Source organism: Nanorana parkeri, unplaced genomic scaffold (genome assembly GCF_000935625.1).
Source record: "Nanorana parkeri isolate BGI_ZX_2015 unplaced genomic scaffold, ASM93562v1 scaffold598, whole genome shotgun sequence".
Lineage (NCBI taxonomy): Eukaryota > Metazoa > Chordata > Amphibia > Anura > Dicroglossidae > Nanorana > Nanorana parkeri.
Window position 1 is genome coordinate 644,647 of NW_017306866.1, and position 11,336 is coordinate 655,982.

Here is an 11,336-nt window from a genome sequence, read left to right on the forward strand (position 1 = left end):
TTTACAATAACGACCCCCCCCCCCCTTTCATGCCACAAGCCTCCCATTCCGTCCCCACTTCACATCAGAGTTCCCCCATCACATAGGAAGCATGCCTGCACCATGCAAAAGGCATGATCCTGTGGGAAAATTTTGAGGCAGCCCTGGGGAAGTGCCACAACACCTTGGTTGAGAAAGGCTGTTCTAGAGATATATACAAACACTGAACCATTTACCTAGTCCCTACTGCCCCTGAAATAATTTACTACCTAATGCCTTCATCATGGTCATACATACAAATATTTAAACTCACAGGAGGGGTAATTTGACCTATTTTCAGTATTTATTTTATGAAAGCACCTATTCTGAATTAGTTTTGTGCCATTTGCCCAACCGTTAATTTTGACTGGATTTTCACATTTAGATGCTCGGTGTTATATTTTCATTGTCTTATTTCATATACAGACCTGTTTATCTCTTCAGATGCTGGCTACCTCAATGTCTGACTGTGAACCCAGCCCTTTTGCATGACTGCTTGTAAGAAGTTCAACACTAGGTAAACCACTTAGAGAATATGTTGTTCTCAATAAAAAGTTTATTTTCATTGTCATTGGCTTCTCAAGTAGCACTTTAAAATTACATTATTGAAAGACTAAGCAGGAAATTACCCCCTTGAGTTATTTTCAGCTTCATGACAGGTGTATCAGACAGGTTAGCTATAAATGCAAACACATCAATAATGTAATGTTGAACACAACAAAACATGAATTTAAAAGTACCAGCATATTATAAGATTCAAGTACAAGAAGAGAACACATAAAATATTTAACAGTCTCACTGAGATCTGCTGTATACCTTGTCACATGTAATGCACTTGCATGATATTTCTTTCCCATAGTTACTTATTCCTTGGATGTTCTTATGTTTTATTAATCTCTTGATAGGTGACCTCTGGGGCAATTTAGAATATAAATATAAGTTCAATAATGGAACATTCCTATAGCAATTCTGAATTCTGTTCAAAGAGCTATGCATAATTTTATAATAACAGTTGACACAGGGCACTTTTTAGGTTGGAATTTCCAGATGTTAGACGAGTACAAGTCTGCAGTGCTAGTAAAGAAAATATTATCAGCATTTGACAGTATTCACTATTATTTATTTATGAGGTACAGAATAACTAAAATGCATATTCAAACATAATAAAATTCCAGTCTGAACTATGCTAAAAATAAAAATCAGTTTTTGAGATAAGTGTTCTTCATTAAACAATCAATGTTAATTGGAGCATGAAATAATATGCATTTCCAGAAAAACTCTAGGAAGGAGACACAATCCACAAAATAAAAGTTCTCTAGCAACCTCACCATCCCAGGGACAGTCTGGCCAGGTGCGGATCCAGAGTCTAGTCCCGGGGGGGGAAGGGGGGGGCACTGCCAGAAAATAAGCCCCCCCATCTGGCTCTTCCACTGCTACTGTGCCACCCCTTTCCTCTCTCACTGTCACCAGTCAGCATGACCGGACTATCGGCCTTGCCATTTATGTTTAAAAATGTTGGGGACAGATAGAGCTTTCTTTTGGAGATATACAATCACCACGGGGGGGGGAGGGGTGTTATTTTTTTTAAAAATGTTGCTATTCAATTTAGAGATACCTGGACTGTAACCAGTCTAGATACTGATTATACAGAGCTCTGCATTCTATGGGTGTCCCTGAATCTGCTGGATTGATTGCTCTTCCTGTTGCTGAGGAAAAGGGAGCCTTGGCATACAGTGAGGGAGGATCCACCCTCAGGTTATGACTATGCACCTGACCTTAGCCAATCCCTGAGTAGGATGACTCAGAGGCATGGTTGAGGGCAGGTAATAAAAGGTCTGGGGACACTGTGCAGAGCTCTCTTCCCCCTAGGGGCCTCACCCTAGGAGGTCTGTGGAGATGCAGGAAACTGGCCTGGGCCTCAGCACATGGCAGGTGCTGAGGGGCCTAGAGGCCTAGGATACACTGATACTTTGCTGGGCCCATACACCTGGCAGGTGATGGGTGCCTTGTTCTGAGAAGATACTACCACTAAACTAAGAAGCCCCCTATGTGATAGCCAATTTACATGACAGGTCCTCTTTATGGAGACATCAGGGGTCTCCAAGACCCCTAATGTCACCTAGGGACCCCCAGAGAAGCTGATGAAGCAGAGATCTGATGAAGCAGAGATCTGCTTCATCAGCTTCTGTAGCTGGAGAGTGACACTGAATGCAGGAAGTGATGTAATATACATCACTTCCTGCATTCAGGGACTGAGAGAAGATCAAAGGGAGTCCGTATACTGAACTCCCTTTGATCTTCTGTCACAGAGCCCTGCCGGCAGTGACAGCGGTGGCTAATACAAGCAATCGGGCGTCTATAGAGACTCCCGATCGCTTGAATGTAAAGCTCCCGGCTGGCCGTTGTAATTACACGGCTGTTCGCCGGGATTTTTCAAGCCCTGCCTCTGATCCTCACACACGGCCGGGACATACAGCTGTCAAGCCTTCACAGAGTTAACTGCGGTTCAGTGTAAAAAACTGGCATATTACTTGTAGTGTGCCGGTTTTTTACACTGAACCGCAGTTAACTCTGTGACAGCTTGACAGCTGTATGTCCCGGCCATGTGCGGGGATGTACTCCTGGTACGGTACCGCGGGTGGGAGCGTCTCTATCTCGGGGGGGGCAATTGCCCCGTTGCCCCCCCCCCACTGGATCCGCCACTGAGTCTGGCTGTGTGTAGTGATGGGCTTATCGTGTCTTTGATGAGGCTATTTAGGTGCAAATTGCACCAGATATCATCCCGCATGGTAACACGTTTGTTGCAGTAATCTTGGCATGGCATTGGTGTCCTCCTCTGCAGCCATGGCAGCATCACATGCTGAAAAACCTGCAAGTAGGCTACATGTCATATCCTCCTCCATTGCAGCATGTGCGCATTTGCACACAGTATTTCTTATGTGCTTCATGTGCCTGCATGGTGAAAATCATGTGCATGAGGAATGCAATGCTCTTAAATATGCAAGCAATTATGTTTGATTGTGCATTTAATGTGCAAGATTAGCAGCCCCCTATGGACATGGCATTGGCATGCGTATATGTGTTTGCTCTGTCTTGCTGCACATTCATACTCAAAATTACATGTGCCTTATTGTGAGCAGAACAACAGCAGGGGAAGAGCATTAGCCCACTGCAGAGAAGGCTGGAGGAGAATGATGATGTATTTTTACTCTTACATTTAGAAATGTTTGGTACATTGTCAATTTGGCTGTTATCCCCTTTTGATTTGATGTAACGTTTGGAGGCTGATGATATCATGGAAAGGGTGTTTGCACTGGATTCGAAACACCAAATATGAATGCTTTTTAGTATTTTGTTTTTTCGTAATTCATTTATACAGTGCCAAGTGCTAACGTATTTCATTGATTTACAAACAACATTGACACATTCAAACCAGTGTCTGATCTCCCTGAACAAAATTAGGGCCTAATTCCTTCACCTCCATCATACAGACACACAGGAGGAATAATGTGGCTCATTTAAATAACTGTTTTGAGTTATGTTTTCATCCAAGCACCTATTATGAATCAGCATTGTGACATTTACCTGGGAGTTAGTTTTGACAGAATTTTCACATTTAGGTGTCATTTGTCACATTTGCATAGTCTTATTTCATATACATGTAGCCACCTTGCTGTAAGCGGTATGGCTCCTTAATTATAGTATGTTGGACTGTATCCAGTCTAGCTCACTTGATATCAATGCTCATTTTCTTTCCCCTAAGCTCTCTGTTATTGTTTGCATCTGCCTGCTGCTGGGTGTAACTTTGCCACAGACCCATCCAATAATGTGGGGTTATAAGGTTGTGTGACTTCCTAGTCAATCACTAGGAGGTCCATGGCCAGTGGTGCATGCTGTTGGGGGACATAAATAATCAGGGCTGACCTTGTGAGTCTCTTTTTTTTTCCTCCAGGTCAGGCTGCGTGAAGTGTGTGCTATCTGGCCAGGCCTGCAGGTGGTCAGGTAAGGACCCAGCTGGGTCTGAATCTGTCCCTGGGATGAAGAGCCAGAGAGGAACTTCAACTGCCTGAGGTGCCAGAGAAGCCAGGATGGGCTTAGACTTTGCAGAATGTTTGGTATCTCACCTAGGGAATTCTGTGTTATGTCTACTACCCAGCTAAGGTTCTTCAATACACACTGTTCCTGCAATCAGTTTAAAGTCCTTCTGCACTGCGAAGCTGGAAGTGGTCAGTACATTCGGAGTTCTGTACTGTTCTAGATGTCTGTAGCCTTTTACCCTCTTTCACAAGTTGTTTATGGAATAAAACCTTCGAAAAATCCTTAAAGTGACTTGTGACCAACCTTACATTCACATGTCAGCCTGCCCTGCCTCTGACGTCCCCCTCATGCTCCTAGAGGTCAGGAGGATGCTGCATAGAGACATAGAGGCTGGCTACCTCTATGTCAGGCTGTGAACACAGCAGTTCTGCTGCATGACTGCATATAAGACATTCAACACAAGGTAAACCACTTGAAAAGTATGTTGTTCAAAGTAAAAATCTATTTGAAAAAACTAAAAATGGGCCTGCATTTAAAATTATTATTATCATACAGGATTTATAAAGCACCAACAGTTTGTGCAGTGCTTTACAACATATGGGGAGAGTACAATTACAATACAATGCCATACAAAAGGATTAGAGAGCCCTGCTCGTGAGAGCTTACAATCTACAAGGAGGGGCAAGTGATACAGAAGGTAATAACTGAGATAAAATAGAACTTTTAAAATTATTTATTTAATGACTAAGCAGGACGTTATTCTTTTTAGTTATTTTACATTTCATGACAGATCAAACAGGGTGCCTATTCCATGTTCCATGTCTTTTAGATGATTCAGAAACATGATCTTATGAACTTGTTGATATACTGTACAGTAATACCTTGGTTTACGAGCATAATTCGTTCCGGCAGCATGCTTGTAATCCAAAGCGCTTGTATATCAAAGCCAATTTCCCCATAGGAAATAATGTAAATTCAGATGATTCGTTCCACAACCCAAAAATATTCATATAAAATGATTACAATAATGTACTGTAATATAATACTGTACAAAATATAAAGAAAAATAAACCAATTACCAGTACCTTTGTGGCTGGTGTGAGAGGAACAAGAGAGAGGAGGATTATTGTGTAGGACAACTTTCACTATCATTAACGGAATCACTGCTATCCCATGACTCAATGGAATCTTTTTCATTTCGTGAAACCTTAACAAGGAATCTATCCAATGTGACATTGCATTGTCGTTAAACAGACTCATCGCTCGCACTGCTACAGCCTTATTCGGGTGGCGCTTTTCTACAAAATTTTGCTCTTATTGCAAGACATGTGCTTGTATATCAAGGCCAAATTTTTCAGAAATGTTTGCTTGTCTTGCAAAACACTCTCAAACCAAGTTACTTGTAAACCAAGGTATTACTGTATATATATTTGTGGTCGGGTATATATACTGTATAATAGATATAGTGTGGGTTGAGTTGTGCCAATAAGCTAATGTGGCCCGAGGTGTGCCCATGGCCACGCTGTTAGGTACGCCTAAAAGGGGGCATACCAAATGAAAAGGTGATGGAATTTTAAGTTATAAAGAGGGATGGGTAGATGGGGACAAACGCTCCCCCTACAACTTCAGGAGTTTAAATAGCCATAATCCCCTCTCACAAATACAGGTTAATAAATTAACCTTCTACTAGTGGTCGGGTATATATTCCGTATAATAGATATAGTGTGGGTTGAGTTGTGCCAATAAGCTAGTGTGGCCTGAGGTGTGCCCGTGGCCACGCTGTTAGGTACGCCTAAAAGGGGGCAAAAATATACACATAGATTAGTACTGTATATAACAGGTCATTTGAGTAACATAACGATGAATACAGAATGAGTCATATTACATAGTAGTCGAACACTACATCGAAGTGTTAGGTAAGACGTGAATAGCACAAGGACCACTGATGTACTGAGTGTTTTAACAAGGTCAGAAGAGCATGATAAGAAGCTGCAGTGGCAGCTTTTATCCAACAAGCAATGTCCATAATTTAGAGGGACCGGGGCCTATGTCTTCTACTCATAAGTGAGCATAACTGCTGAAATCCAGTGAGTAATTAATGTGCCAAGACCTTCGCCAGGTATTAGCATAGTGGAGCTGTACCTCAACACTTATGTTTGGGTATAAGAACACCGTCACCGTCGTAATCTAATATGGAAGGAGTTGTGCTGATGAGCTAACGTCGCCTGAGGTGTGTCCATGGCCTCATTGTTTAGGTACACCTAAAATGGGGCAAAAACAGAACAGATAGATTAGAATTTAACAGAGTTAATTTGAGTAACATATAGCAATACATCCAGAATAAGTCACACTATGTAACTGAGCAGTTGAACACTAGTGTCGTCTATATCTGAGGGAGAGGTAGGATGTGAATAGCATGAAGAAAACCGATGTACTTGGTATTTTAACTAGGCCAAAAGAACATAAAGCTACAGAGGCAGCATTTATCCGACAAGCAAGGTCCATAATTGAGAGGCACCACAAGCTAGGTCTTCTACCCATCAGTGAGCATAACTGCTGAAATCCAGGGAGTAATTAATGTGACCTGTGCCAGACATTAGTATAGCAGAGCTGTACCACAAGATTAAATGGCAAACGTCACTTGTTAGACTATCAAATCTTGCTTATATGCAGTTAAAAATCGCTGAGACCAATCTTTGTCAACCTATGTGCATGTAATATAAAAGTACAGCTGACAGTAACTAAATGTGGCTGCCATTGTGCATGCAGCTTCACCAGCACAGAGTTGGTGCAATGTGGAGTTAGGAATATCTTAATATAGTACAGGCAGGGAGACTATAACCATGACATGAGAGAAACACACACTTGACTAACTGGACGTTACCATTAAACACATGCAACCTTAGTTGCACTGACAGAGGACTGAAAAGCAGTCACAAGACTGACGCAGACATTGATACATCAGCTACACCATGTGAGGACTGGCACAGGTTAAATAACCCACTGTATACCTTATCACATGTAATGCACTTGCATGATATTTCTTCCACACAGTTACCCATTTCTTGGATGTTTCTTTTGTTTAATTAATCTCTTGAGTGGTGACCTCTAGGGGCATTGTGGACTATAAATATAAGTTCTATAACTAAAATTTTCTGTTGCAGTACTGGATTCTGTACGAGGTATGTATCACTTCTTCAATTAATCTGGAAAAATTTGTTTCATAAAGCACCTTTTAAATACAGATGTGGGTGACATAGAATGGCTGGTAAACCTGTTATCTGTACAGAATCTATTCAAATTGTTCATGTATCTGGTTGTCTATAAACAAGAGACTATAGACCAGTAGATATGTCTCTGAAAAAGGTGGGCAATGAGACATCTATCCATTCTTAAACCTACCAAGGACCACCATACTTAGATTATTGCTTAGATGAGAATTAGAAGTATCACACTTAGGTAAAAATCTTAATCTAGGGGCAAATCCTAATATTCCATTTGTTAATTTTGCTGGGTAACAAACCCATTGATAAATTCATGAATGAACAGGAGGTGATGTAAATCACCTTCTGTTCATTCATAACTGGGTACACATAGTACTATGTGTCGCCAGTTTTTTACAAACACTGGAGTGATCGTCGCCCAGTATTTGTGCTGGGCACGGAGGATCGGTAAATATCAATGATACTTACCTATCCTCCACTCAGCCACGCACACAGCTGCTGTCATCCTGAAACTGACAGGAGGACAGTGGCTCCGCTCTCACACAGCTGCTGTCATCCTGAAACTGACAGGAGGACAGCGGCTCCGCTCTCCTCCCCGCCTGCCGATCGATCACCGAATGGAGCGGAGTTTCAGGACGGCAGCGGCTCCTCCGGCGTCCATTTTTTTTCGGATCCCCGCTGCCTCAGCTCATACAAGCGGGGGAGAGCAACGGGGATCCGGGCCGCCTAGTGCCGCGGGTGGTAGTTCGGTAGTTCCGCCACTGCATAGGAAGCTGGGTACTGCATGGGGGACATGTTGCAAAAGAGAGGGCCTTTTTTTTGGATTCAAGGGTCACATAAAGGATACACAAATCCCTTAAATTACAGGTTTGGGATTTGGTAAAGCTGTTTGCAGTGTTACAAAACAGCACAATGTTTACAGACAGTCTCAGAGAGAAGGAGGGGGAAGAGGGCACATTTGTATTGCTGGCAAACAACTGGCTGTACTGTGTCTGGAAGAATGAAGGTGTAGAAGGTTCTGTCAGCCAGTCAACTATCTGCTGGGACTTTACTGGTCAGCCAGTTTTGGAAAAAAAGGCACATGTGCCCTATTTCCAGTTTGTGCAGTCACACAACCATAATGTCCTGCAGGACCTGCTTAAACCCTGTAACCACCACACCCAGTACCTCTGCTTCTCATTTTAGAGCTTGTTCTTGTATATACTTAAAAGAACACCCAACAAATGAAATCCCACTAGTTTTCTAACCCTAGCAAAAAAAAATGAAGAATGTGAAATTAATTTAAATGAAGAATGTGAAACAAATGTGTGGCTAGAACAAAATATTAAACCCCAAGCAATTATATAATTTCTGAAAGCAGAGGTCCTGTAAAATAGAAAAATGCTAGTTGCAATTTTTTGTCACATAGTATTTGTGCAAATGTTTATCAAACCAGTATTTTTAGGATAAAGGGCACTAAAATGAAATTTAGTGCACAGAGACAGAATAAAATACTCAACTCTAGGAGCCAGAGAATGTAAACAGTGACACTTGAAGTGATATAATACACATCACTTCCGGATCCAGTGATCGGAGGAGAGATCAGCAGCTAAAAGCCAGTCCCGGGAAGCACGGGGACAGCAAAGCCCGGGTTAGCCAGTGGCGGAGGAGGGCCACACATTCTGCCGCTCGGTACAAATGATTCGCCTGCTGTATAGCAACCGGATCACTAGTACCTAATCAGCCATTGCCGGCTGTTTAAAACAGTGCCAAGAATTATCGCTTCATGAGGAGGACGTGTATATACGTAAACCTGCCTGAAGTGGTTAAACCTACACATATTTTGGCTCCCTGTTTTCAGCATAAATAGGAGAAAATAATTTAGTGACAATTTTTAAAATAGTATTCATATAATAAAGTACTTTACACCGCAAACTAGAACTACATGTTTCCACATCTTTGTCCATTGCTCGCTTATTAAAAAAAAATAATAATAAAAAATACATACTTAAAAAAAACAAATGATCACAAAATGTGCTAAAAAAAGGGTGTGAAAAATAATTTTCATATGCAAAATGGTTACACAGTTATTGTTAGGTAGACCAATGTATAACAAAACTTCATAATTTGGTCTGGTAACAAAGGTTTCTATTACCTCTGGGCTTGACAATGTTAAAAACTCTTAGCTATAGCTGTAGCTGTGCTTTAATTTATTTGTCTTTACCCTAAAGTCCATTTAAAACTACATGTCCATTTAAGACCACAGGGTGATAATGCTGGTGATAAATTGCATTGCAGAAGGAATAACATTGTCACACTATTATAGAAAGAGGAAATAAGAGTTTCCTGGATCAGCAAGTAATAAAACTATTTTACAGGAGTAACTCAAAAAATGGTTTGCTTATGTATAATATATCTGTTTTCTTATTTTGCCCATACTTACATTTTTATGTACTTCCTGTTTTATTTAGGTTAGAATTGACATGCTGTTGGCTGCCATTTAAACCTTGAAGAGTCTAAAGTTATGGTCATTTGGATCATAAAGTCATCTGTGTGTGCTAAATTGTCTCACACCAATATAAAACATTATCTTCTTTTGTCATCCTTCTATTTCCACATTTTTATGGAATATATATATTTTCCTGCAATCCACCTAGATCAGTTTATCACTCGCTCTGTATACTCCATTGCACATTAGTGCAGTAACAGGTATGTTATTAGATATTACCACTATGATTAGTCTACTTCTTAGAAAGAAATGATGGAGTTAATTTTCTTGTTAGTTCCTTTTGTCATTTCATCTTTACTATTTTATGTAACAAAACAGTTTCCTACTGAAACATCATCATCGTTTGCTTTTCCAGATACTACATAATCGCTTTCGGTCTGATGGCCCCTTACCTTCTTCTCAAGGCTATAGGATTTTTCCTTCTTGTGATAGTTGGGATACCAGGAAACACCTTCATTATTCTGCAATTTACCTACATCTTAAGCAAAGAGAAAAAACTTGTTCCAAGCAACATAATATTGTCAGTATTGGCTTTAGCAAATGTACTTGTCATCTTCTCACGCATCATTCCACAGTCCTTGAATGCAATAGGAGTAAAGAACTTGCTTGATGACATAGAGTGCAAATTTTCTATATGTATATACAGAATAGGCAGGGCTATGTCTATTTGTGTCACTAGTTTGCTTAGCTGCTACCAGTGTATTCTCATTGCTCCAACAACTAGAGTTTGGGTTTATTTGAAGAGTAAAGTAACCAAAAACATTATGGGCATTATCATTATTTTGTGGATTATAAACTTCTCCATTTACCCTTATTGTTTTTTGAGCACTAATGCAAAGAAAAATGTAACAAATTCACCGTATACTCTGCATTTGGTATATTGTGATACTGACTTTTTAACTTATACAGCATATATTGTCAATGGAATAATTTACACTATTCGTGATGCTATATCCTTAGGACTAATGACATTAGCAAGCAGTTATATGGTGTTCATCCTTCTTAGTCATGAGAAAAATGTGAAAGCAATTAGAAGCTCTAACAAAGAGCAAAAGTTGTCAGCTGAGATCAAAGCCTCAAGAGCTGTCATATTATTAGTTGTTCTGTATGTGTTAATGTTTGGGTTGGATAATTCCATGTGGGTCTATACATTAACTTTATCCAACGTGCCTTCTGACATGAATGATATTCGAATATTTCTATCATCCTCATATGCAGCTCTGAGTCCCATTCTCATCATACTGTCCAACCCTAAGCTTCATCGCTCATGGATGCTGTCTCACAAGCACAAGTTTTTCCAAAAACACACAGGAAGCACTGGAACTGTATATTCTGTAAGTGAATAAAGCTGACAAAATATCAAATAGTATTTGTAATACAGAATTAGGAGTAGGGACCATCTTAGCTGGAATAAGCAAAAATAAAAAGCTCTTATACTGTATGCAAGTTGAAGTCTGGTTTATTGAAACAACAATCACAGATTACTTCTCTATTTCACACACCAGCCAGCTCGGAGGTTCCGATGTGTATATTTTTTAAATTTTCACCCGCAAATGAAAATGAACACT

The 11,336-nt window shown here is 40.4% G+C and overlaps 1 protein-coding gene across 1 annotated transcript; it reads left to right on the forward strand.

The window, feature by feature from the left end:
* Positions 1 to 10,148: 10,148 nt before the first annotated feature.
* Positions 10,149 to 11,114, forward strand: LOC108792080 (vomeronasal type-1 receptor 3-like). The gene has a single exon (XM_018562763.1). The coding sequence runs from the start codon at positions 10,149 to 10,151 to the stop codon at positions 11,112 to 11,114; it is 966 nt and encodes a 321-aa protein (XP_018418265.1).
* Positions 11,115 to 11,336: the final 222 nt, after the last annotated feature.